Genomic DNA, 27,380 nt, shown 5'->3' with positions numbered 1-27,380 from the left:
TATGTAGGTACATATTATAAACACACACGTGCACACGAATGTCCCTAGAGAAACATCTTGCCCGTAGAGACTTTTTCAGCCGACGATGAATATCTATGCCCATACAGAATATACCTGCACACACACACACACATACACTTGTATATACATACATGTGCGCACACGAACGTATATTAATGTAAACGTCTGTAGGACTTACCTACAGTACAGTGCTAGCAAAGCAAGACAAATGAAAACAAGGATTTAATGAAATTAAAAAATCTCAAACAGTTTTAAGTAAGCAAAGTTTATACATTCGTAAAAAGCAGTCGCACGCAGTTCATGAATACAAACCTACGTACACATAAACACAGGAGCACGCATACAGACAGACAAACAAGTCGAGCTTGTTGCTTGTGGTGATGAAAGCTAGATGACTGCTGACACGTGCGGAAATAACGGGCTTTGGGAGGAGAGGTGGGGGAGAGAGGACGGGGAGGACATCAGCAACTTGTCACAGGGTTGCTGGACCTGACGTCTTTGCTCCCGATGACCCTGCGTGCTTCCAAAAAGCCAATAATTTTTTCCTCCCTAGAAAATTTCAAACACCTGGGACTTTTTAGTTCCCTGGATGTTTCCAACGGAGGAGTTTGGCGGGTTAACGAACTTATTTTCAACCTTGTTGCAAGGGGCGAAGTCATAACCAGTCCAGGTGGGAGAACGACTGGCACTAGGGGTACAGGCTGAGGTCGGGTGCAAAACAAGAGTGACGTGTGTTTGCGAAGTCGTCAGGACCAATTAAACATCTCAAATTGGGCCGGAGAAGACATGTTGTGCGATAGCGGCCCCGCTTTTTTCATTCTCTTCCAAGTTTTTCGACCACCCGCTTCTCGTTAACGGCCACACCACTGGCATTGCCACGGTGCGGTTAAGTGGTGCAAGAAGAATGTCGAGGCCAAGTTACAGCTGCCAAAAAAGTACGAAGTTGGGTCTTAAATAATTTACTTTCCGGTAACTTGCACAGGTTCGCGTTCACTGTTTTCTTAACCTCTGTACTTTGTATTCCTTCCTTCCACCATTTTTTATTTTTATTTTTCTCAGTCTTTCTTTTACTTTATATTCTTTGCCTTCCTTTTCCTGTCAGTTTTATTTTTCTTTCCTCAAGTTCTCAGGTATGAATTACCCTCCCCCACCTTCTTTAACATACATGTGCGCGCGCGTTTCAGCACGTGGGAGTGTGCGTCGCCTGCCTGTTGCATATTTTCACATGAATTTGAGCTGACAAGTGTTAGCGGCCAGTTCTTCGCTTCGTTGTTGGTTTGTTTGTTTGTCTGTTATTTTGTTTGTTTGCTGCCTTTCGTAAGTTGAATATTATTTACTATGGTACATAGTACTTGCACGTGATTGTCATCGTGCAGTCTGGTGCTTCTAATATAATAATGTTAATCAAACATAGTTTGGCGGTCCAGTGTCGCAAGGGTTAACTCCTGTCACCAATACAGGAAGGTTTGGCTGTCCTGGGTTCCTTCAAACACTGGCTGAACACATGGATCTGAAGATGGTGCCATTCAAACACTTGTACATTCAGCGAAGAAGTCCTAAGTGAATTGGAGAAAACTGCCGCGAATGAAGCCGCCTACATCAGGGCTTAGGGCAGCTACATTGTACACACGGTTGTGCCTAAACAATTTTCTGTTTTTGAAATCTTGACCTGAAACAATTCAGAACTTTAAATATATTCGTTAAGCCCACATTGCCATCATATTTCCTTTCCCTTTAAGGCTCGAGGGAACTATGCATATCAAGTATATATTATATATCAATACAAACAAGCATTAGGTTTAGAGATTTCTAGAGTGTAGTTACGGTAAGAAAGTCAGACTATGAGGCGCAGTTGTCTTGTGGGGCTTTTTCGTGGTTTTACTGAGTCAATAAACAAAGCACTTACAAAAATAATGTCAAGAGAAGAGAGAAGATTAATGTAATCACATGTACACAAAAGAAGAAGATTACGTTTGAAACAGGGAACATTCATCCCCTACTTTGTCCACTCTTCGTCAGGAAGGGACATCCTATCCAGGCAACAAACTGTCATCACGAGCCTCGGACATCCGCAGGTCTAATGTACGAAAGACAAGAGCTCACGGCACAGAGATAGAGCTTGAAAAAGTGTTTGCTGCTTAATTGTGTGTAGACAAACACTTGGAGACTACTCGCTGGTTTCCAAGATGCTGCTGGAAACCTTTCAAGAAGGCTTCTCTTGTTTTCGTGACGAGATGAAAGAGCGCCATCACAGGGAGTAGCACTCCACCGAGAGTTGGACAGGAGTATCTGGTGGCACTGCAAAACTCAACGAGTGATCCACGCCATGATGTTTGCCTTCAGCAATCCTGTACCCGAAAGCGTTCGTCTGACACTGAACTGAAACAACTTGTTTTTATTAAAGAAAGATACTTCAAGATCAAGTGCTCACCTATTCCTATTAACTTAAAAGCTGATGTGATGCTAATTTTTTTCTGGCTTTATCTGAGTCATCAGGGGAAAAACAGCACTGTAGTACACCTTTAAAATTATGGTATTAACACATTTATTCAAAGTATTGGTCTGGGTGTGTGTGTGAGAGAGAGATGTACATTTCAGACAAGTAAAAAGTCAGTAAAAGTATTTTAATGAGAGACTATTGTATTGTGATTTAATTTATGCGAGGGTCGCTGCACAGGTATGTGGAATACTTTCATGCAAATTTCTTTAAAATATAAACCTAGTTTTGCAATGCAGTGTTTGCAGTATTGGTCAGGTTTTTTAAACCACATTTCTTGTGGCATTTAAGGCACGTCTGGGGAAAACCGAGGGAGTAGGAAGTAGTGAATATTACCTGCCCTGAAAACAAACACAAATCGACCTGCCTCCTCTTTGCCAGGACTGATCTCCTTCTGTTAATGAAAGCAGTCCCGTGTTTCTAGACTGATGTGAGTTTATCGTTCTTTTAACGGGGGGACTCATCCACACTTAGGGGACAATGAGGTTTGGGATGGTGAGGTGTGCACTCGTATAAGGAGTGTTATTTGTGCTGTACTTGTTGATACGAAGCCAAGTGGCCCTACAGGATATACGAACTTGACAGGTTTCAGGGATGTTTATGTATGTGTGTGAGAGAGAGAGTGTGTGAGAGAGAGAGAGAGAGAGAAAGAAAGAACAAAATCGTGATGGTGGTGGTGATGATGATAATGATGATGATAACACAGACACACACGTAGCCTATTGTTGTCATGGTAAAACATAAACATGGTGTTCACTTATCAGACAATTCTACAGTTCGTATGACATTTTCACAGTTCAGTTTTTTTTATTTCAAATGAATTTGAAAGCATTGTGGTTTGCATGTAAGGGGACATTCTTAATTTGACATATTATTAAATATATGACTAAGACATATAGCTTAGGCCGTCATTTAAAATTGTTGCCACGGTTACATTGAACAGTATATGTGCAGGTATACATAATACCCTCAGGGCAATCGAAATAAGTGACACGTGACATAAGCTGAGAACCTGTATCTATGTAACATTCTTTAAACATTCTCCAATAGTCAGAAGAGTGTCCACCAACAGGTCAGCCGATTGGTCAGGTTGGTTGGTTGGTTGGTTTATTTAGAAGGAAAGTGCATCCCTCTTGCGGCGATTTTGCATTATAAGGGGGAGAGGGAGGGAAGGAAACCGGAGTACCCGAAGAAAACCCCCTCTGCCCTGTGGCAAGGGCCACATTCAGGCGAGATCTGAACCCTGAGTCTCTCACTGCAGTGGTGAAAAAAAATTTTAATCACTTCACTACCCGGAGCCTCTTCAATCGGTCAGCCAGACAGAAAATCTATTAAAAGACAGACAGGCACGTAGACGTAGACCGACTGGCACGTAATGTCAGTCAGACAGACGAACAGACTCGAAGTCAGACAAATTAATGGGCGTACAAAAGAAATGCAAGAAGGAACACATCAAAGTGAACGTCAAACAAAAAATTAGAGTTTGCTCGCAAAAAAAGGGGGAACCTGCAGAATTCGTATGCAAATGATGTGTGCAGCCTGCAGCGAGCCTTCACGGCGAGTTCGTGGCGAGAATGTGCATCCCACTGATCGCATTCAGGGCCATTGCCAGCCTCCGGTCCCTGCCCCTCTTCAGCCAGACCGGCATGCTCAGCGCTTCTCTGTTAGGAAATACCGCCACAGTCATGAGAATTTGCTCTCCTGTATAATTATCTGGGGCCATAGTCACCCTGCAGACTGCCGTGGAGTGGACACGAAGCGGGGCTTCTGAGTTATTTGCTGACTTCTCTGCTATTTCGAGAACTTTGCTTTGTCCATAGCTACCCCTGAAGCCTCCTTAAAGGTCTAGTGGGGGTGAAATTTATTTTTCTGATGATTGGATAAATATTATTTTAAAAGTGTTCCGATTCCGTTTTCGGGACAGACGCCTACAGACCCTCCCCCCATTCACAGAAAAAGGTCAAGAGCAACAACAATAAAAGGATTTCAGTATTTCTATAGAGCATTTCTGTCACCAGCAAGCTCAGTGCACTTTGAAAAAAACCAGTTGGTTTAACAGTCTCTCTCCCTTTCTCTCTCTCACTCACACTTGTTAACACACACACACGTACACACGTGAACACATAGCACACACGTACACACAAAAGTTTAAAAAAATACAAAAACCTACACACACAGAAGAGGGAAGTATAAAAAGTGAGAAAAGAAACCACCACCTGATAAAAATATTCCGAAAAGGTGGTTCTTTAGGTCAGACGTACACACATCATGATTACACTTTGATATAAGTTCTCCAGGCCACAGCCAATGAGAAAGGTGAGATCATATTATGTTAATAAGGAGTTTCTGGGAACAAACATGGTGCCGCAATTTTACCTCATTTTGTTTGTAAACACAGGTTGGAAGTTGTTTACTTACATTTGTACTAATGGTCCTTGTACTTTGCTCAGTCACTGGACCTTCTAACTATTAATCAGAATGCCACAGAAAGACACAATCACACGCATTTGGTCACGCACCCAAGCGCGCAAACACACTCACACACACTGACACACCTTCCAGCCAACTTCTCAACTGAGAGAGAAAGAAGACGATAACAATTCAGTTACACATGTAAACAGAAAGAAGTGTCAAAGATATCTACTATCTAACTAATCCTCGATATCCACTTAAGATACTTTAGTCACGATGATTGTTAGTTTCTCTTATAAACAATCTTGAAACAGAATGCATTCTCACCTTTGACCGATAAGATATCAGGAATAGTTGTACTTATAAAACTTCACGATACCCTCAGGTAGAAAACTCTTTGTGCAATAAAATGTATCAAAGAAGTTTTCTGAATGAATATGTAGCAGAGCTGGATTTGCCTTGAATAGGCCAGGGGAGTTTTGTGGTAGAAGATTCAAGACCTGTCAAGTCTGAATTATTCTGTATATTAATTTACAAGTAATTTCCTTCACACGTTGGACAGTATGGACTCGCAGACACACACAAGAGAGAGAGAGAGAGTTTCACTCAAGTGAACAGAAGATAAGCTCCATGTACGAGATGGTGTGTGTGTGTTGAGGTATCGGGTGGTGTCACAATCTACCCGACAATAGGTCTATCAAACTTTATTGTAGCAGCTGTCACGGATCGCCTGGTGGTCACGGTCCACTGAGGAAGGTCGGTAAGTGGTGTGTTTTATGTTTATTCTATGCTCTTCGGCCTCTATTTTCTGGCATGATAGGACTGGCACTGAATGTGAATGCTTTTTTTTAAAGTATTCTGGAGCTTTTTTTTCTGCCAGGGTAGTGCTGGTATTGTCAGTTGAATTGCAAGTGACAGACAGTCAAAGAAGAAGAGAAGACAAGAAATAAATATTTTGGTAGTGGTACTGACCTATTATGCCTGCATTTATGTTGATGGCACTCACCTTCTTCTCAACACAATAAACTCTGTTTTGAGACAATTGTTCTCATCTTTTTATAGCCCTGTGTGTGCTAATCTTTGATGGTGTGGTGAAGAGCTATATAAATTCACTTTATTATCATTATACCTACATTCGTATCTTTCCGTTCGTGAGTGTGTGTATGTGTGTAGAGTTGTGGAGTGTGTATATTTATGTACATCTCTGACTCTGTGTATGTATCTGGTGTACATATGTCCATGTCTTTCTCTCAGGGTTCTTGTACTTAACAGTTTTGCGATCTTTATTTGGATTTATTGTGTGGCGTATCCTCCTCACCCTTCTGTCGAATTATCTACTCTCTCATTTTGTCTTCTTTGTTTTATTTTATTTCATATGAGTACTTGTTTTTTCCTGGCATGCCTCTCACCATCTCTGGTCACTCTTCCCATGATTTCTTCTTCCTTCTCTCCTGCATTATTTTTTTTTAAATTGTATGCTCCTCGCACCCTACATGACAGAAGAAAGTGTAGGTTCTAATTCAATAGCCATCCCCCGTAAAAATGCAAATAAATCAAAATCCATCGTCGTCGCCAGTGAACAATACTGTGAGAAGTGAGATTCCATGACAAGCAGGACAAAACCTGGTTGTTCACTTGACAAAAGACCGAACGCAGTTTTGCTGGAACTATTTTCCAGCTCTGCTCTCTTTCCCTCTCTTTATCACCCTCCTTCCCTTCCCCTCTTTTTCTAACTGTCGTCTGCTTGTTGCCTCCTTCTTTTATGAGCTTCATAAAAATATTTTATCCCAGGGGCTTGAGAGAAATGTATAGGGTTACACTTCTACTGTGTTGTCGCCAGCCACGTGTAGACACCAATCCTATGTCTACCTCCATCGGAGGATTTTTCGTCTCCCTTCAGTGACTGCATACTTTCTCTTTTATCCTGTCTTCTTGCCGTTTGGCTGATACCCCAAAGTGTGTCAGTATTTTCTGCATGCACTTACAGATGTATATTTCAGTTGAGTATCAAACCACAGATACAGAACGGAGAGATTGAGAGTCGTCAGTGATAGAGAACCGAGGTATGAGTTTGGTAATTAAGTTGAAACATTTTAATCACATGATGACTGACTCACTAGTAGACATCATTGGCATATTGACAGCAATGTAATGGATATAAAAAGTTAGCCAGATGTTACAAATTATTGACAGGTATGTATGATGAAGTCCTTGGGTATCTCAACATTTAAGGATGTGAATAAAGGAGGGAAAAAATCAAGTAAATCGTCTAAACCTTGTCTTTTAACAAACATAAATGCTTAAATGCGCAGTAGATACACAAAGAGTTTCAAATGCTGTATGTTTGACAACATGTGAATATTATGATGTATATGTATACATACATGCATGCATTGCTAATAAATATTAAGATCCTGTACTGTATATAAACAATCACTTTTCAAGTGTTCGCGTGTACAGACACGTCAGTAGAAAGTTCCGCATGCCTGCTATCTTAGTTTATAAAGACATATTGTACATGAAAACATTCGCACTCCACAGCGCCTCAATAAAGAAATTTTGAATGCATTCATTTTGTGGGAGGGCTGTAAGGGGGACGCGGTTGTCGCACAGAGCAATCACCTGAAATAGCGGGACTGAGCGGCAACGACGACAAGAAATGATCGATCCCGTTGGCCAGGAAGAGCCGGTGATAACGTCTTAGTGGGAGACGAGAGCTGTCGAGGGATTTTTGCGAGAGAAAATTAATGAACTGGAGAAGGATCTGTTTACCTCTCAGCTCGTAGTTAATCCTGTGAGTTCTGCGCCATCTCCAACAAGCATGGAAATGCCTAAAGCAGGTAAATGTACACTGATTATATCAGCACTGTCATTTTTTAAATTATTTTCAAATACATCTAAATTGTTCATTAATGTTAAAGGCCATTTTTGTCAAGTACGTATGTAGTAATGTAGCTCAATACGTATGTAGTATTTACGTTCAGTTCTGGAGCAACAGGACTACTACACTTATTGCCATCTATGCTTAGTGATGTTTGTAGGCTTGTACCTCGAGAACAGAAAGTTAATCTGTTAGGTATGAGGTCGGTAATAAGCTCATTCTTATGATCAGAAAACTATTTTCCAGTCTTGTAGACATTAAAAGTCGTCGTCTTGTACTCTACGGGTATTGTGTTTTTCCTGTGTATGTTGATTGTTCTGGAAAATAAGAAAAAGTTCTGGAACTTTGAAAGCAGATAAAACTTTACAGAACTAATAGTAGCAAGGATAGGCTTTCGAATACTCTAAACAGAAAAAAGTTTCCATTACTGTCTGGATTAGTAAGGAAGGGGCTTTAGCCGGGTGTCGACCCAAGGATTTGCTACAACCCATGTTTATGTTCGGTGGAGTCAGATAAGCGCTAAAGAAATTCCCGCCGTGTGTTTGCTAACTTTCCTGTTTATTATTATTTATTTATCTTTTGTTACTTGCTTTACTGCTTGCTGGAGTGCGTTCGCACCTGCCATCTCCCGCCATCACCTGTCGTGCCCCCCATGCTAATCACAAACCTGACGACATTCTACTTCGTGTGTGAAGTGTTACCTCGAGTATTTGCCACAGGATGATCCCGCTAATCAGCAGCAAGAATACGAAGCTCGTTTTCACTTGAAACTGAGAAGGGAAAGAGATGGCTATAACACCGAGGTCAATGCCTGCCATGTTCACAGAAAGTGTTATCGTTGACCTATGCCAGGTGACAGGAAGAGCAGAATTTTAGTATTTCAATGGGATGTATTTTTTTCTGTTCAGGACAAACAGGGTTTGAGTGTCGTGGCACTTTAATCCCGATAGCCTGCACTATGTTGCTGAGTACTGTACAAGTTTGATAAGCTAGAGCTTAGAAACTGTTCGATGATTTCTTTGCTCTCACCCCACCCCCCATTTCAAAGCAGAACAACTACAACATCGATATCAAAACCTTTTATTGCTTACAGAGGCCTTCTTCCTAATGTAAACACACATTACTAACAACGAACATGTACCACATGTTACTTATTCATTATTCACAAATACCGTGTCAAATTATCCGTCTTTGTACATTTTTTATTTTCCTTGTTTATTGTATTGTTTTATTGTAGTACCTGTGTTATATAGTATTTCAGTTTCTTTTATCTGAAAAGATTCCTTTTTTACGCTTTAAAAGTAAGAGAATACTTTGTTTGTCTTAAATGTTGGATCAATGACAACAACAGCAGGTCGAATATGTGATCCCTAACTTCTTGCCAAATTATCTCCACGTTTCTACCAAGAAGCTTAATAGTCACCAGAGACTCAACACCATTTTCTTCTCTATTTTAGTGAGCTGAAGTGCTGCCACAAGGATTCTTCTCCCTGATGCGCTAGTCCACCTGTCTGCTGCAACTGGTCTTCGCGTCCGTAGCTCTGACGAGCGAATATGGAGGGCTTCGTGGAGGCGCTGTATACCGTCGATGGCGCGACGGACAAGAAGAAGACGCAGGCGATGATCCGCATCCTGAAGGGCGCCATCAGCATCTCCAAGAGCCGAACCGGCGACGTCGTCTACCGCTACAACCGCCACGAGAAGAAAGCTCTCAGCCAACGGTTGTGCAAGTATGACCGCGAGAGCGCGCGCTCACAGGTCAACATCGACAGCCAGAAGCGGGACGTCCTTCGGAAATGGAAGCTGGTCTTTGGTCGCCAGAGAAGTATCTCTGACTCGCTGCGCTCTTTCGATGAGATGCTGGAGGAGGCCATCGCCACTTGCCGCATCTTTAGGTCGCGGGGGGATGAGGTCGAAGTTAAAAATACTCTAAATGAAGAATCAAAGAAAGAGGAGGGGGAAACCCAAGAGGAAGTTGAACAGAAGCCAGAAGAAGCTGTGATTCTCCAACTGGATCTGAAATCGAATACCAACAATTCCGCGTTGCCTGTCATGCCCATAGTCCTGCCCCGGCTGTACCTGGGAGGAGCGCTAAACAACGCTCGCCTCGAAGATAAAGAACGAGAAAGCGCGAGAAGAGAACGTGAGATGGAGGAAAAAAGCTTGCAAAAAAGACAGGCAAACGAGCTGCCTCACTTCGACTGGAAGCTGATGAAGTGCTTCCTCAACGATCAGAAGTATCTGCATCAAGATCTCCTCACCCGCAATGCGCTCCTAAAAATTAAAACAGACGTCGGCAAGGATCACGTATTCTTCAAGTACCTGGTGAAGACCAGGCTGCCAGACAATGCCCACACCTTGCTCGAGCGCATCGAACGGGGCAATACCTTGCCTGCCATCAACTACAGTACGCATGCCAGCGCCAGACCGGAAGCCGCCAATCGCGACTCGCGACACAGAGGGTCAGCCAATCACAGCTCACGTCTTGTGGGGTCCGAGAGTACGAAGACAAACGTGGTTAGGAGGAGAAAGGTGGGAAAAGTCGAAGAAAATGGCTTCACTCCTCGCTCTTTTGTCACGCCCTCGCCTAGAGGTCAAGATGAAGCCTCTCTTAAGGTCGCATGCGAGAAGAATGTTCGTTTCAGCACAGAACGTACATAAACTGTACCCGGTCCTTGGTTTCAGAAGGGTCCTTTGGGACTTGAAAGTTTCGTCGTGAGACATCACACTTTACATGAATGGACTGTTTGGTAATTGCAATCGTGGCAACATTTTGGCTAGAGACATCCGGTCTCCAAAGTCTACTAAAAGACACGAATGCTTGGTAAATAATCGTGACTGATATGTTCTAGAGCCATTCTTCTGCCCTGCCCCAACTTGGTGTACTGTTCTTTCTATGCATTTGGTGTTATTATTTTATTAGAGAAGCAATCTTTCTGCAAGTCTGCTACTATTATATTGGAGGAAAATAGTTTTTCGATATGTTCACCACTCTTACAATATTGGACGAGCTTTCTTGTCCTCGAGTGAGGGTTACATCGTTTGTCATTGTATGTACATTTCATGTAGAGGAAATATAATCGGTAATGATCAAGCCTTTAACACAGCTTGTATCAAAATGGCTCTTCTACCGCGTCTGTGCTTTTCACAACTTAAACCTTGTACTCCTTATTATTAAAATAAATAATGGTTTGCAAAAGGAAAACAGCCGTGAGCTATAACAACAAAAGAATTGCTCTCCACTCTTCATATCTATTTATACAGTTTCATCTTGGTGTGGGTTTTATTGAAAACATCGAGTCTCGAAACGTCAGTGTGATGCTGGAATGCTTAAAATATTGACACATATTGAGAAATATATCACATGACTGTAGATATGATTAAGAAATTGCAAAATTTGAAAAGAGGGATTACGTTGTCACAGAGAAATTATAATGACACAGAAAAATGACAATGTCATAGAAGGCAGTGACACAGAAAGGGCAGTTTACGGAGACAGGCCTGCGGACAACAGACAGACCAGATGCTCCTTCCTCCACCCACAAGCAATCATTTCGCCATGATGCTGCATCCTTGTGGGCTTGACTAACTAGTCCTCAGTGACTTGTCCTACGAGGCACGCGACATAAATTGACGCCTTACGGCTTACGTAGTTAACGTTTACACAAACTACCCCAACCTCTTCTCTGTCTTTCTGTCTGCACGTGCTTACATTTCAACCCAACCTGTCTGTCTGTCTTTCTTTTTTTTTTTTTTTCTTTCTTTCTTTCTTTCTGCGAGCGTGCGTAACTACATGCATGCATTTCTGTGTGTGTGTGTGTGCGCGCGCGTGCACGTGTTAGTACAGCTGGGCAAGGATGTGTAGGTACGTGATCAATGATAAAGCACTTACAGTATATAGCGCATTTCCTGAGTATAGTAAACTCAATGCGCTTAATTCACAAAAGAATACGGCCCAAAAGATGTTAAATATGAGAATTAAAATATGTAAGTCGTGAAGAGTGAAAGAGCTCCGGTTGCCCCGAGCCTGGTGTTGCTTGTCCATATTTCGAAATGTCAATAAGGTCATCATGTAACGACATTACAAATATATAAGTGCATTAAGCTGACACTCTATTCCAAGCCGGGAGCGTTCATATCAAGTACAACTGGCAGTGCCCACCCCACTCTCTCTCTCTCTGTTTCCATCTATATTTAGATCAGTGAACTGTTATTACTGACTGGATGTAATTTACATTATAGACTGATAATTGCATTGCCCACAGCATGTGATGTCATGTCGCTATCAATAGAAGGGATACGTTTCTTTCTTTACATATATTTAATAAACTTGTATGATACTAGGGACTGATTAATGTGTAATTTCAAGGAATTGATGATTAAAATATATAATTTTAACACTTTTCTGTGAATTATCCATGTGTGTGTGTGTGTGTGTGTGTGTGTCGGGGTGTTAATGTTTGTGAAAACTCCGATTCAAGAAACAGTTTACACAAGTGTATACATTTATGACAAAATTTCAATTCAATTCAATTCAATTCAATTCAATTCAATACAACTTTATTCATCCACAAGGGCAATTATTTCTTCACAATCTATAAAATAAATATAAAAGTTTACATTATCCACAGGACCACTTGTAAATCCTGATTTTAAAAACTCTTGAATAGCTACTGTCGCTACCTCTACCACGTAAAGAAAGGAGGGAGTGGCGGAGTGAAAACAGAAAAAAAAAATAATAATAATAATCTCAGTAAGGGAGGTAAGGGCTTCAGTTTTTCTAGACATCTCAAATAGAGTTGTCGATCTTCATTCATGCCCCACATAGTACGATGACGTCATGAAAACTCTCGCTCACTTATTTTATTATTTTATGTACTAACTTTAGTGTAAACCTTAACAAAAAGTTTGTGTTCACTATAGTGTTTTTGTGATTTCACTATAGTTCTTTTGTTTGGATTTCATTGGATTTCATGGCAACTTAGCCTCTTCACATCCTCTTGCAAGGTCAAGGACAGCTGGTGTTTCCGCCACGTGAGAATTGTTTGTGACAGACGACCAGTTTCAATGCTGAATTTCTCAATAGATTTATTCCTTTAACATGCCTCCTAAACGCAGCAAAGTTTTAAAAGATGAAAATCAAATGAAAAAACAAAAGCAAATATCCTCAGATTCTATGAAAACAAATAGGTAAGATAAAATCTGCTTTCACAGATTTTGAGATTAGCCAGTCTTCGATCAGGAATCTTGTGCCCTTAGTGCAGTGATTATAACAAACTTGTACCTTGTGGTTTTAATATTTCTAAAAGAAAGGAGAACGGGATTGTTTTTCGGAGTTCATCATTAGCTTCATAAAATTATTTTTTTTAATATTTAAATATATTAATAGATTACTACCACAAATATCAATGTTTACATTTTGATAGTATGGCATTTTTTTCAGTTGGAAATAAAATGGGTTTAAAAATTTTTAAAACAGGATTAAGCGACAGTTTACAATACGTCTGGTTGTTCCCAAAGCAAATTGTTATCTAAAGAGTGTAGATATAAAGCAAGACAAAGGATTTTTTTAGTGTGATACACATTAATTTTTTTTTTCAGTGATGAAGAAGACACAGACAAGCCATCAGTTAAAAGAATTCTTACTCAGTTCAAAAGTGAAAATGGAGAGGTTACAAGTACCCCAATTGACATGCCAGTTAATGTCACTGTTGATAACCTTCAAGCACTCTGCAACACATTGTTAAAAACTGTAAGTCCCATGTGGAGAGTTTAGCTATTTAGCTAGATAGTTTTTATTATTTACTTATTTTTTATATCATTGATTCTGAGTATGTTTAAGTCACTGAAGGCTGCTTTGTGTGAAGATATATATAGATAGATATGTTAATGTATATAAAACATATGGTGGAAGTTGACAGGCAGATAATGGTTAGAGAATGGTCCAAGGCTGAAGGTGGTCAGTTCAGTATTTGTGTGGCACCAAGAATGTTTGCCACTAGACCTAGCTGTTGAACAGGTACCTGATTCCTTAGAAGATTGAGGAAGGTGTAGCCGGACTGACCCTCGCTTAAGGCTAACACCTGGAGGGCCCTACCTTAGTGCCAAATCAGTCTGTTCCTCTTTGGTGTTCCAGGGAAGAGGACAGAAGTTCCCAAGGAGAATTTTCCACTAAAAAAACTCTAGCTCTCGTTTTTTCAGGTGTGTTGTCTAATATTTACCTCGTGTTGTGTTCTTTTTATTCCTATCCATCACTCACCTGCACTCAGCTGACCTTGGAGTCTTTAAAAGACTACTTTACTATCCCGGTGCATCAGTTCCACGGATCTTTGTGTGTGTTCTCTGTGCTGCTGAGTCACTGCTATATGGACAACACAAATCTCACTCGCCCTAGTGGTACACACTCTTCTCATTCACTCGACCAGGACACACATATGACACGCTAGCATTCGTACACTGACGCTGTATTGCGCTGCACCGCTTGTGTGGCCAAGCATGGGGTGGAAGGGGATGCGGGGTGGAAGGAACAAGCACTGTCAATAGTACATGCTGCCCTAAACAAGCGCTCCTGCTACAAAGGTAAGGCAAGGAGGGAGAGAGAAGTACTATACTCACTAAAGGCCGGCCCCATTATTTTCTCCTGTTTTTTTAGGAAGTGTTTGTAAAAAAAATGTAAATGGCATGTGCATAAATAAGGTGCTTATTGTATGCAGACAAGTTAACTTCTCACAATTCTGCAGAATTTAATATTACAAGTTGTCTAATTGATTACCATTTTCTTGGCCTTTCTTTTCTAGGAGGAAGAAACTTCATATTCTTTTTTTGTCAATGATGTTGAAATACGAGAACAGCTTGACAAGACAGTTGATAAAGAGACTCTTGAAAATTCAGAGAAAGTTCTGGAAATTGTATATCAGCCACAGGCAGTGTTTAGAGTACGTGCAGTCACTCGCTGCACAAGTACTGTTGAAGGACATGCAGATCCAGTTCTTGCTGCAGCCTTCAATGCTGATGGAAGGTTAGTAGAAGAGATGACATGGTCCATGCAGGTCAGGAAAAACTTAAAAATAAAATTTTGAAAAAAATTATTTCCAGTTCCTGGAAAAATCAGTATATTTGCTAAAAATTGACTATACTAAATTTATGAAGCATTAGAATTTGCTTGTGACATCATTATTTGGACTGGATGAATGAAGTTTACCTTGGAAAGTCTCAAAAAGGTCAGGGAAAAGTCAGTATTTTGATTTTATTATATAGTGCGGACCATGGATGAGAAGTAAATATGAAGCATTTACATTTTTGGCACTAGCTTCTGTTCCACTTATTTAAAATATGTGCTGCCACAATAAACAGTATTTTGTTGCACTTTTTATTGTAGAATACAAACAAAGCCATGACTATAAGGTTGCAGAAAAGTGTCATTCAGGCATGGTCAGTTGAATCCAAACTTGTTGATTGCATGATTCACAAACTTAAGACAGGCTGGCACTTGGAAGATGACCATTAATAATCAAGATGCACAAACAAATATCTTGAATAAGTTTAGTATTACAAGACAATATTTGAAAAATATACAAATGCATAAACTTACAAATTAGAAGATTTTTAAAGTTCAGAGATTTTTGGATTTTGTATATTGTAAATATTCAAGTTTGTTTTTAACTTGCCATCATGAACTGTTAAAGGTACCTAGCCAGTGGCTCAGCTGATAAGACTGTTCGTTTGTGGGATATTTATACGGAAACACCACAGTACACATGCAAAGGTATGACATCAAACCCATAGAACTTGTCTTGTTCCTTTATGCATTAGACATAGTTGGTAGGACAGTCCTTTGATTTTTTTTTTCTTTTTTTGTGTGTGGAAGGGTAGGGTATTAAATGAGAGACAGCCATCTCAAAATCGACCCATATTTTGATCTTGAGCTTGTATATCCTCATTATGTATGTGATTTAATTTAGTAAGAAACTTAATATTTTAACAAGAGCTGTTTTCTTGTCTTTACCAGGTCATCGACACTCTGTTCTCTGCCTTGCTTGGTCTGTTGAGGGGAAGAAACTGGCATCTGGGTGTCAGAATGGTGAGGTAAGACCAACATATCCTGCCTCAATAGACTGTCACGTCGTAACTTTATTTAAATCTGATTAGCTTTTTTGAAGAAGAGAGAAAAATTTTTCTTTTTGTAGCTTAAAAAGAATGCTCATCATGGAAATTTGACTGCATAGGGATTCAGTTTGTGCTCCAGTGCTGTATAACTACATTTAGTATATAGAGAAATGCACCATAGGTTACTATAATAAAGTCTTTTCATGAAGGGCTGTTTTCTAACCCTTCCTTAAACCCTAAGGGGAAATATTTTCACAGGTATATTTTGTTTTATGAATGTCTCTTCTATTAGGACTACCTCCTCAATGATTCTTATGACCAACAGTTTGTGTTCTATTAAAACTTATGTAGACGTTGCATGTTAAAAATCAATTTAAGTACATTTTAAAATAGGCATCTGGCTTACTGTTTGCCATATATAACAACCAGAAAAAATGTAAAATAAATTTAGCTTATTTAAAAGAAGACTATGTGTTCATTGGGTAACCGGTCAGTTTGACCCAAAACCATATTTAACATACACCTCAATGAGATCAACCCTGCCATAACCATCCCCTTCTGTGTAAGGCTACATCATCTCAACACTTTAAGTTAGATGTTGCTATTAACTGGGAATTCATTTAGCCTGGGCTAGGGTCAATTTGACTTTTGATGTTGGGGTGATGTGGTCTTATGTGGAAACAATATGGTCATGGCATAGCTGATTCAACTCTGGCAAGAGGCTGATATTGTTTGGGTGATATGGCTTGGGATTAAAAATGACCACCCTCTTTCCCTTTCCCCCTTACCTGGTTTATGGTAATCTTTTTGTTTACCATCTGACATCACTTGATAGGGCTTTGTTAATGACCTTCTGTAGAAGTTTGTATAAAACAAATTCTTGGGATTGTGCTCTACTGACTTTTTGTTGTTGTTGCAAAAATCATGTTTAAAAAAATATGCATATGGCATTTTAAGAAAGCATCTTTGTCTAACAGTTCGTGTATATTGATTTCTCGTACCTAGAGAGTTACTTCCCCATAATCTTTAATCAAGTCTATTAATGGCAGAATAAGGAAGCATGACCATGCAAAAGCGAAAACAACATAGGAAAAAACTATGATATGGTTTTAAGAGCATCATAACAGCACCATAGATTCTTCAATGTCTTCCAGATATTTATTTGGAATCCATCAAATGGGAAACAGATTGGAAAGCCATTGACTGGTCACAAAAAGTGGATCAACTCATTGCAGTGGAGACCTTTACATCTGTAAGTTTAAACAGTCTGTCACTTTGCTGGGTATTCTTATCCAGCAACATTTTTTATTTTTTTGTATAAAAGAACTTTTGTAGGTAATTTTTTTTTCGTTGTGGGATGATAATGGCTATTTTTCACAGTTGAAATCATGTTCTAGAGATTATTGTAGTATCTGCTTAGCTAAACAGCATGTTGTCAGTATTTTGTGCACTTCTGATGAATTAGTGAAAATGTTCTGCAAGATGTTGGTGTTCTGAGACAAGAATGTCTGGTAGTGTTTTCATAAGAATTGTTCAGCTACAGGAGTGAAAGTTGGTGTTCTGGGACACAAAAGTAGTAACAGTTTTCCCCTTCAGAAATATTATATTTTGGTGGTTTTTAATTTTTCAAGAAGTAAAACTCGATCTTTCAAGTCTAAAGGATGTATATTCTGAGCTGTTTTCCTTTTCAGTGACTCAGAATGTAGATTTCTGGCTAGCGCTTCAAAGGTAGGTATTGATTTATTATGTATTGTTTATCACTAAAACCCCTTTTTTGTTTTAAAGGATTTTGTAACAGTAAATACCAACCAAAAACTATAGACAACTGTGTACACAGTAATTTAAAGAAACAGAGCAGGAACATTGTCACAGTGACCATTGTGCAGTTTTTTTTCAAGTTACATTTCAATTACTGTTGTAATATTGTTTATTTCTGTGCCATTATGAAGTTTTTGTATACAGTGAGTTTGACACCTGGTTGATAAACATTTCAGGATGCCACAATAAGAAAGTGGGACACATTATTAGGGACATGTGTCTTAGTACTGTCCTCACATCTACTTGGTGTGTCCTGCCTGCGATGGGGAGGGACAGATCTGCTTTATTCAGCGTCACAGGATCGGACAATCAAAGTGTGGCGTGCTTCTGATGTATGTATTTGCATTCCCTTCGTGTACATGTATGTAGATATACACGTTCATGTTAAAGTGTGTGCTTGCAAATGAATGTGCTTGAGAAAAGCTTATTTAGTCCCCTTTTGAAAATCTGATTACTATTGCTTAATTTTTTTTTTTATCTCTTATCATTTAAAAATCAAACAGGGACACACACTATCTTTTCAGGGTGTTCTTTGCCGCACTTTACAGGGTCATGGTCACTGGGTCAACACCATGGCCCTCAATACCGATTATGTAATGCGTACAGGAGCTTTTGATCCAGCCAAGGCAGAACTTGTTCATACGCCAGTAACCATGACAGGCACGTTGTCTTCTTTTTTTTTTTTAAGTGTGACACAGGCATGAAATAGCTTTTTTAATTTGTTAATTTATTTGTTTAATAGAGTTTATTAATTTGTCTTTGATGTGTGTTTTATATTTTACTTGTATGTTTTGCAGTCTTATACAACCATGCAAGCGATCACCACACTTTCAAGTGTGTTTTGATGTTTGCTTGGCTTTAGCTAGTATGCTCATTGGCAAGCAGTTAGAGTTCACCACGGCATGCACTGACAGAGATTTTTAATCTTTAACTTGCAGCTGAAGAACTGTCAAAGAAAGCCAAAGACAGATATGAAGCAGTGAAGGTATGGTACATCCTTGTTCTTTTTTCTACTGAAAAATTGCTTTGAGTAGTATTAGTCTACTTTCCTTTGTTTAAAATGATCTCTAGCCTAGTTCTCGGAGTAGATATATGCACAACATTTAAGTAAAATTGGGGGGGGGGGAATCTCACTCATAGAAGATATTAGAAGAGAGAAACGGTTTACTTTATATTTCTTATACTAAAAATCTAATACTACATTCCCGCCTGCTATGGTGGCAAGCAGCAATTGACAAAGTGACATGACAGTAATAAAGACTTGTTTCAAGTGCTTAATTCAGATTATATGCATGTTCTTTCTAAGCTTTCTCATTGTTAGATTTTACACATTATTCAAGTATTTAAACAACCATCTACAAGATATGTTTTGTTTTCTGTTTCTTGGCAGGGTTCACAACCAGAAATGATGGTGTCGGGGTCAGATGATTCCACACTATTCCTGTGGAACCCAGAGAGTGCGACCAAGCCTCTGGCTCGCATGACTGGTCATCAGCAGCTCATCAACCAAGTGTGTTTTTCACCAGACACACGTCTCATTGCCAGCGCTTCCTTTGATAAGTCCGTCAAACTTTGGGATGGCCGAACAGGAAAGTAGGTCCACCATTCTGTCGTTATTTTTATGGGAGAAATGTAGTAGTATAAATTAAGGTTTTTCCTTATAATATTTGTGGTGAGTGTTTGGTCAAAGGAAGATGATCAAAATAGAATGCCTTCTTTGTAATGTATTAGTGAATTTATAACAAATAAATTTTTACGGAACACTCACTGTGACAAGGTGGTTAAATCTTTTATTTTATTGTATCGGTATGTGCTAGATTAATATTGTTGGGGACTGTCATTGCTCAAGGACTTTTCTGAATTTCCTTTTTGTCTTCATGTGTGCCAGTATTTCATTGGTATATAACCTGAGGACATTCACTCAGTCTTTAAAATGAGATGAAAGAAAATCTGAAAAACTCATTTGTTGTCTATAGCTCTTGCCTGTGGTTGTGTGTTCTTCCAGGTTCCTGGCAACATTTCGTGGTCATGTGAATCGTGTTTACCAAGTGGTGTGGTCTGCAGATTCTCGTTTACTCTGCTCAGGTGGGGCAGACTCCACCTTGAAAGTGTGGGATGTCCCTAACCGTAAACTAGCCTTTGACTTGCCCGGTCATGCTGATGAGGTGAGTTTAGTTTATTTGACTGACCTGTTCCTATTACTGTAACATTACTGCTTGGTTAATTCAGATGTACTTAAGAATATACTTAGAATCTTGACTAATGAATCACTGTTATTTACTTTCTGTGGATGGGTTTGACTGGAAGATTCATGCTTTTCTTGGGTGATGGGATGACACCTTTGCATGTTGATGGAATGGTTGGGGTGCAATTTTTTCCTGTCAGTCTGCTAATATTAACAAAAGGTACATCTGGTAACACAATGAATTTGGTAATATGTTAGTGTGCAAATGGATTGATATTTGTGCCTTTCAGTTGTGTGTATAATGTGGTAATGACCATATAGGTGTTCATGTTTCTTGCAGGTGTACGCTGTAGACTGGAGTCCTGATGGTCAACGAGTGGTGAGCGGAGGAAAAGACAAAGCTCTCAAAATGTAAGTAACGAAGATTTTCATGACTACAGTTCCCAGTTTTTAATTTGGTTTTAAAAATCACTCAGGGACTAAAATTTGGTTTTGAAACATAGTTTTTGTCCTTTTTTTTTTTTTTTTTTTTTTGAGGGTTGGGACTATGTTTAGCAGTGTTTGGTGGTAAGAGAAAATATAGCACATTTCAACCATTGCACAATGCAAAACTGCATCTTAAGAGAACCTAATGAAACAAATTTGTGTCTTTAGATGGCGTTCCTGAAGTTTCCTGAGGTAACATCGTGTGACAGCCTGTATAAAGGGGATGTGTGATAGAAGGATTTTTGAAACCTGGTTAATATGAATGTGGTTGAACAACTGTTTAAACATGTTAATATTAAATGGCTTTGAATGCTAAAAAGAAAGCTCACCTTGTCTTGTTCTTCTCATGTGCACGAGTGCTTTGCAAGGAAAGATAAATCCATTTTGCACTGTATATCTTGGGTACATAGGCATAGTTTGTAGAGGGTGTCTCAATGAAGTGTGTTGGATGCTAACACTCTACATCTGTTGTAATATATATGGCATGCAAGGACAGTCCGCTTGTTTTTTTGTGTGTATGTGTGGGTATCATTCCTTTTACTTACCATCCTGAATAGCTGAGCAAATATAGTTGTCTCCTACCCGGTTAATTTAAAACTTTTTTATTTGTTTGAAAATTGATTCACCTAGAGCAGGGGTGGGCAATTAATTTTCCCAAGGGGCCGGATGAGAAACTGGGATGGTTCTAGAGGGCCGGACTAATATAGTTAACTCAGTTTTACCCAATACTGTATATATAGTATATTTACTGGTGGGCGGCCAGCGGGCGGGCCGGTCAGAGACGGGAGGCGGGCCGGATCCGGCCCGCGGGCCGGCGTTTGCCCAGGTCTGACCTAGAGAATGAGTCAGTTGTAAAAGGGGCATAACTCTGGGGAGTTAAAATTAAGTTTGGGGCCAAAGTCTGTCGTGTCATAAGACTGGTCTTTTTCATGTATGAATTAAAACTAAGCATTCATCCATAAAGAAAACATCAAGTAAAGCAAGGTTGGTTATCACAGCCTGTATTTAACAGTTGTCTCAAAACAAGCATAAGGTACCAAACTTTGATGATGCTTGTATCGTGCAGCTGATAAATGCCTTTTTTTAGTCTCGCCATTTCATTTTCATCACCAAAATTAGAAAATATGTATTTATTTTAAAATATAGCAAACTCCATGTGTTTTTGTAGAATCAAAATATATCAAACAAGTTACGATGTGGGCAGCCCCTTGCTATGAAGAAAATTTCTTCGCTTCGTTTAATTGGGGCAGGAGTAATGGACCAACAAATATTTCACCCAAAAACAATGGAACTAGTTTGATCATATTCACTTGGTCAAACCATTCTTTCTCACCCATTTCATTTGGTTGTTCATGATTCCATCTACACATATTTATATTAACTTGCATTACAACTCATTTTATAGTTTTTCTGCTCATGACAAAACAATCAGAGGGTGTTTTTGTGCAGCTGACTAGAATTTCATTCTGAATCGCAAAAGTCTAAAATACATGTTCAGCAGTTTTTAAAAGATCTTTACATTTTTTCACAGCCTCTTTCTCCATTGAGGATCTTGGGAGACAAATGTCAAAATCAGTTTGTACCTATATACAAAAAGCCAGTCAGTGGGTTGTGCTTTGTAATTATTTTTGATTAGAAGATAAATTACACCAACTCAATGCGCTGCACAAGCTAGATGTGTGTGTGAAACATGAAAAAACTATACATCACGATCTTCAGTACACTTGCTGTTTACACACCACAGAGAAGACTTGCCTCATGTCATTTTTGCAGACTTAGCACTGCATTTATCAGCAGCAAAATTAAGGAATGCAAATTAAAATATGCACATATACACACACTCACACAATGTACAAGTTGGTCCCATTCATGACACTACAAACAGCTGTCTTTCAGTTGAAATGGACGTATAACTGGCGCGGTACAAGTCAGTCCAGTGAAGAAGGTCAATAACAAATTTGTCAACTGCATTATCTAGCAAGTAAGAGAAACTTTCAACATGAATGTCACAAAACATGGTTTATAATTTCCAACAAACTGTTTTCTCTGATACCAAACCAAATTTTACAAGCATTCTCCTTGGCTTATTCCTGTTCAGATCCACAGCTCATGTAACTCCGTAACAAATCCTGACTTTCTGAGAAAACAAACAATAACACAAAGGAAATAAATTAGTAAATAAAAAAATCGACTAAAATATTCTAGAGTTATCCCTCTTCCAATATGGCATACAAGGCACGATCTGTCGAGATGCATCAAGAAGACTGAGCTGGAAGGAAGGTAAACCACCATCTGTCAGCAAGTCCTACGACACTCATCTGCCGCAAGGTGTGCTGATGCTCCTGTCCAGGTGCGGCGCCATGCTGCCTGAACTCTCACATCCTCCCCAGCCGGTCTTCCACACCTCCCTGATGTCCGTCAAGTCGACGCCGTCGTTGCGGTAGAAACGAGAAATGCCGTTCTCGCTCACCACATGCTTGGATGTCGTCGACATGAGGGTGCTGTTGATGCGGTAGTAGTGAATGCTGGGAATCTGCATGTTCTTGCTGGCGTCGTCGGTGATGTTGTCGTACTCAAAGCAGCTGCCATTTTGTCCGATCTGGGAAGCAAGCGTAAAAATTATTATTAATGATAATAATGAACTAGCTGTCGTATAGGGCATTATCTGCTTGACAGTGAACTCAATGCAATTATCAACAAGGCACCTCGAAGAAACAAAGCGGCAGCAGCCATTGGCACAAGCAAAGGAGGGAGAGACGGCGGAAAAGGAGGAGGCCACCAACGAGGTATCTCTTTACGAAAGGAAGCCTCGAACCCACGATCTTCGCTTCCTTGACCCGCGCTTTGGTGAGTGCATGCATGTGAACATTGACAAAATATATATTCACACAATAACAATAATAGTAGACATTGGTGTCTGGGGTAGACATTAACGATCAGGTGCACACTGCCTTCCTCGCTCGGCCTAACACTAATCACAGCTGACCACTCACGTTCAGATTGACTCCGATGTCGCCAAAGATCAGGCGTCGGAAAACGGCAGCTGGCGCCGTGAAGGAGAACGTGATGAAGACGTACTGCGCCTGACGGAAGTAAGTTGGACTCGCACACGTCACGTTGTCCACAACACTCAGCCTGCCGCTTGCCAGGCTCATGTTGTAGCACTCTGACAGGCTCCAGTTGCTGCTTCCGGTCTTCCCTTTCCATTCTTCCTGGAAAGTGAATCACATCAACAAGAATTCACTGAGCAACTGCGCACTTGTTTGTATTTGTGAAACAACTGATCCTTAATATAGTTTCTCCTTTAATTAAACAGCGATTAAATGTTTACTTTATGGAGAGAGCATGCACATACCTTTCACACACATTTCTCACAAAACTCCAAATTTTCTCTTTTCTCCCCGCCCCACCCACACACGCACTTCACAGAGAGACACACACACACCATTGTCCAGAGTGCCATTCGCAAAGTACTGCTGTCTCTCTCGTAGACATATTGGTAGGAAATGTCCAGGTCAGGCTGGTCACGGATTTTGTTGATGGTCATGAGCTGGACCCAGTTGGCCCTGTTGTTAGGTCCGAGAGATCCTGTGTCGAAGTCAGGATGGTGAATAAACACGCTCACATTCTGAAAAAAAAGTAATGCAATGATCGCATTTAATTTAGAGTGGAACCGGGTGGACAGTCGCACTAGCTGAATAGTCTTCATATAATATTAATAAAAATAGTATTATCCTAATATTTTACGAGCATTGTAAGAGACTACTAGCCGTGAACATGTAGCTAGCACACTTGTACTCGCGGTCCCATGACATCATGATTTGTGTCCAGAGCATACACTTCAACATCAAGCTCAGCCTCTCAGCTCGATGTCATCGTCCCATAGGTTTGTTTATTTGTTTGTTTTTGATCGTTTGTGAGTGGGGAATGAGGAGTTAAAGACCTTATTTCTCCCAGTGGATTATTGTCATTGATTCGATACCGTGTGTCGCAGGGAACTTTTCTCAGAATCCGCACACACGTCCTCTAACCATCCGGGTATTCTCTTTCCTTGAAGTGATCAAACAATATCCTAAACCACACACCCACGCACGCACGCATGCACACAAGCACGCACGCCGTTTCTCTTCCCAAACGGACCTGGAAGTAGCGCTGGTCGTTGTACTGGTCCTCCAGAAGTGTAGTTGGGACGTTGAATGTGATCTTGCCATTCATGTCTCGCTGAGTCTGCGTGAAGATGAAGATGGTGATGGCGCAGGCGGCGTTGATGAGCAGGCCGGACATGATGAACACGCGGAAGACCACGTGACGCTGTGACTCCGCCGTCTTGAGCTGCGCCTCCCGCAGCGCCGCCTTGTTGCAGTACTTGACACTAGATATGATGATGCGAATGAGGATGCCTGGCCAGCGGAAAGGGATAAAAAAAAAAAAAGATTCAGTCAGAACTTTTCTCAGATTCACTTATGTCTGTCGTAATATATCGGCCCAAAGCTACTAGTCGTGATCAAAAGGTATTTACCAACCTATCAAGATGACAGAAGCTTTGGAGAGTTGGAAGATGCTAATAGGATCCTCTCGGCACATGGCGATGTAGACGTTGATGGCGATCTGGGGCAGGTCCTCGATCCAGATGATGACCGCGGACACGAGGTCGGCGTCCAGCCAGGGGTTATAACGGAACACCTCCCACCACAGGTTAACGGCTTCGAAGATGAAGGTGACTGTGCCGACGATGGAGAAGGCGAGGAGGGCGTAGATGGCGGCATTCTCGGGTGGCCCGTACACCAGCCCTTCACGTGTTAGGATGACGTCAACGAAGAGCAGCCAATCGCTGATGAGGTCGGCGAAGTCGAGGGCGAGGATCGCCAGGAAGAAGAGGATTTTGCAGGGGAAGCTGTGATGGGGCGTGCATGTTGTACAACATGGGTTGTTGTGGGTGGGCATGTCTGGAAAACAAGGAGAGAGTCGTTTAGAGGTGTTAAGAATCAAATGTTTCACCTCCTAGCTTTTACTCAGCAAGAGTTGTTATTTTAAACAAAGTTGTGGTAACGGTGGAGCAAGTAAACTTCTTAACTATCAATTCTTACAATATAAACCGTGTTTATAATTTAGTGCTTCTCTCCCCGAGTCTAATAAGCAAATTTTAAAAAAAGTTCAAGAATCGCTCCTATACCGTTTTATATGCTTAAGTTTTATCTTATTTGAAATAGTTTTAGTTATAAAAGTCTTAAAATTATGTTGTGCATTGTCTTTCTATAAAACTTATTATCTAACAGATTTAATGCCTAAAATCGTTTAAAATTAGGAATGTGTTGTTCAACCGGCCCCTGGATTCTTCATTTTACATTTTATTGTGTTGTTATTGCTATTGTCCATTTACCTGCTCACTTCTTTACCTTAGTATTATTAACACCACGTGGTCTAATTTTCTCAAATTGCTTACTTTGTGTCCCTCTAATACTACTGTAGAATAACATCATTCTAATTATAAATAAGTTTTCCAACAACTAATTATTTGGCACAGTTTTATTTTTAAGATGACCTGTGGTCTTTGAGGCTTCCAGACCACGTTTAACCAAAGATATTGACAAAGGGAAGTAGAAAAATACTGTTATTTAAGAGTAAACTGGCTTAGTTTGAAATAATATTTATAATAATTGTCTATACTGTCTGTAAGCTAGGCATTTCGCGAGTAGGTCACAAGGTTACAGGTTAGGGTCACCTATAAACACACGACAAAGTAAAAGTAAGAAAAAAGGGAGGCACGATATACTAAGGTGACCAGACGTCCCGCATTTGGCGGGGCAGTCCCGCTTTTGACCTCGTGTCCCGCCTGAATATCGGGCGAGACGCTCAATGTCCCGCTTTCTGGCTTTCTGGCAAGTCCATCAAATGTCCCAGTTGTCTTTAAAAATCACTATTTTCGGCGTTTTTTGACGGTGACGACACCATCATCGGCACGTGTCCCGCTTTCGCCCCCGAAACGTCTGGTCACCTTACGATATACTCTACTTTTTCTTGTATTTTTTTTATTTTAGGGGATTATGTTGTTGGTGTAGATAGAAACAAAGTTGTTTCTAACTAAAGCAGAGGAGCATTTAACATCTCTTTCTACTTCCCTCTTCCCATTCTGAGGGTGGAAGTGGGTGAGTCGCTGATAACACGGGGACAGATCAACAGAGGTGTGAGTGGAAGCACAGTGTAACCACTGGTGACAGTTGTGTTGATCGAGGAAACAGCAGTCGGCCTGTCGGGTCTGATATCGTCAGCACCCTCTTTCCCAACACACAATCTGTTATCTGCCCACTTAGCTGACTGATATGAACAGCAGTTGAAGGGGTGGGTGAATTATTTAAATGTAAAGGCGGGTGACGACCCTGCCACCTCTCACCCCTAACCTCTTCTTCTCAGCAGAGGTAGTGTGCAGGCTCGTCAGCAAAGTCGGGGACTTGGCTCCTGGGCGTATCAGGACCAGAAAAATATTTAATTTGTATTTTATAGTGTACACTGGAGCTTGTACCGGCTGTTTTTTTTTTTTCCATTTTTGGTTCTTGTAAGACTAGTAATGCCTTTTGAAGTCACGTGGGGCGTTTACAGACTGTTTTGTCGCATGATTAATAAAATTATTTTATGTCTAACTAATCCATTAATTACCATCTTTAAAAGTTTGCAACTAACTCCCCGCTGTCCTCTTTCTTTCACACACATGTGTGTATGTGTGGTATGAGCACATGCATTCATGAGGCTGGATGCACGAACAACAGAATACAGATACAACTAAGGAGACCAGTGTTGTCATTGATTCCCCCACTGTACCCCTGGGATAAATTACCCTCGCTTTATGAATACTATCTCTGTTGTAGCCGGGGGCCTAGAACACAAAGTGAGATAAACGTTGGTCAAGTCTCTGCCTACCCTCAGTTAATACACAGAGCAGGGGAGAAGTCATACAAGGTGTATAAAGCTGTCATCTC

At 40.4% G+C, this 27,380-nt stretch overlaps 3 protein-coding genes across 8 annotated transcripts in view; 2 read left to right on the top strand and 1 right to left on the bottom strand.

Moving 5' to 3' along the window:
• The first annotated feature begins 5,409 nt into the window (after nt 1–5,409).
• On the top strand, nt 5,410–12,209 carry LOC112563202. Of its 3 annotated transcripts, none has more exons than XM_025237002.1 (2): nt 5,410–5,690; nt 9,269–12,209. In XM_025237002.1, the coding sequence occupies exon 2, from the start codon at nt 9,366–9,368 to the stop codon at nt 10,470–10,472; it is 1,107 nt and encodes a 368-aa protein (XP_025092787.1). In that variant the 5' UTR covers nt 5,410–5,690; nt 9,269–9,365; the 3' UTR covers nt 10,473–12,209. The 3 variants fall into 3 exon arrangements, with proteins under 3 accessions (XP_025092787.1, XP_025092788.1, XP_025092786.1); XM_025237003.1 differs by lacking the exon at nt 5,410–5,690 and adding an exon at nt 6,895–6,993; XM_025237001.1 differs by lacking the exon at nt 5,410–5,690 and adding an exon at nt 7,057–7,770.
• Nucleotides 12,210–12,828: 619 nt separating this feature from the next.
• Nucleotides 12,829–20,734, top strand: LOC112563076 (notchless protein homolog 1-like). The gene is made up of 14 exons (XM_025236790.1): nt 12,829–13,001; nt 13,413–13,563; nt 14,609–14,829; nt 15,497–15,576; nt 15,820–15,896; nt 17,072–17,169; nt 17,609–17,645; nt 17,912–18,067; nt 18,260–18,395; nt 18,674–18,720; nt 19,126–19,328; nt 19,741–19,900; nt 20,261–20,331; nt 20,575–20,734. Exons 1-14 carry the CDS (start codon nt 12,913–12,915, stop codon nt 20,585–20,587), a joined length of 1,539 nt encoding a protein of 512 aa, XP_025092575.1. The 5' UTR covers nt 12,829–12,912; the 3' UTR covers nt 20,588–20,734.
• Nucleotides 20,735–21,390: 656 nt separating this feature from the next.
• LOC112561590 overlaps nt 21,391–27,380 on the bottom strand; it is a 32,313-nt gene continuing 26,323 nt past the window's right edge. For all 4 annotated transcript variants that reach the window (XM_025234156.1, XM_025234155.1, XM_025234153.1 and 1 more), the window contains exons 2-6: nt 24,930–25,352; nt 24,547–24,806; nt 23,852–24,034; nt 23,400–23,618; nt 21,391–23,005 (exon numbers count right to left, since the gene is read on the bottom strand). In XM_025234156.1, coding sequence (XP_025089941.1) covers nt 22,721–23,005; nt 23,400–23,618; nt 23,852–24,034; nt 24,547–24,806; nt 24,930–25,350 — 1,368 coding nt within the window. In that variant the 5' untranslated portion in view covers nt 25,351–25,352 and the 3' untranslated portion in view covers nt 21,391–22,720. The remainder of the gene's footprint in view (nt 23,006–23,399; nt 23,619–23,851; nt 24,035–24,546; nt 24,807–24,929; nt 25,353–27,380) is intronic.

Source organism: Pomacea canaliculata, linkage group LG4 (genome assembly GCF_003073045.1).
Source record: "Pomacea canaliculata isolate SZHN2017 linkage group LG4, ASM307304v1, whole genome shotgun sequence".
In the NCBI taxonomy this organism is placed as follows: domain Eukaryota; kingdom Metazoa; phylum Mollusca; class Gastropoda; order Architaenioglossa; family Ampullariidae; genus Pomacea; species Pomacea canaliculata.
This window is presented reverse-complemented; position numbering and strand designations above follow the sequence as displayed.

Coding starts and splice junctions, on each gene's coding strand:
- LOC112563202 (XM_025237002.1), top strand. CDS start 9,366: ATGGAGGGCTTCGTGGAGGCGCTGTATACCGTCGATGGCGCGACGGAC.
- LOC112563076 (XM_025236790.1), top strand. CDS start 12,913: ATGCCTCCTAAACGCAGCAAAGTTTTAAAAGATGAAAATCAAATGAAA. Junction 13,002..13,412: donor GATTCTATGAAAACAAATAG/GTAAGATAAAAT, acceptor TTTTTTTTTCAG/TGATGAAGAAGACACAGACA. Junction 14,830..15,496: donor GCCTTCAATGCTGATGGAAG/GTTAGTAGAAGA, acceptor GAACTGTTAAAG/GTACCTAGCCAGTGGCTCAG.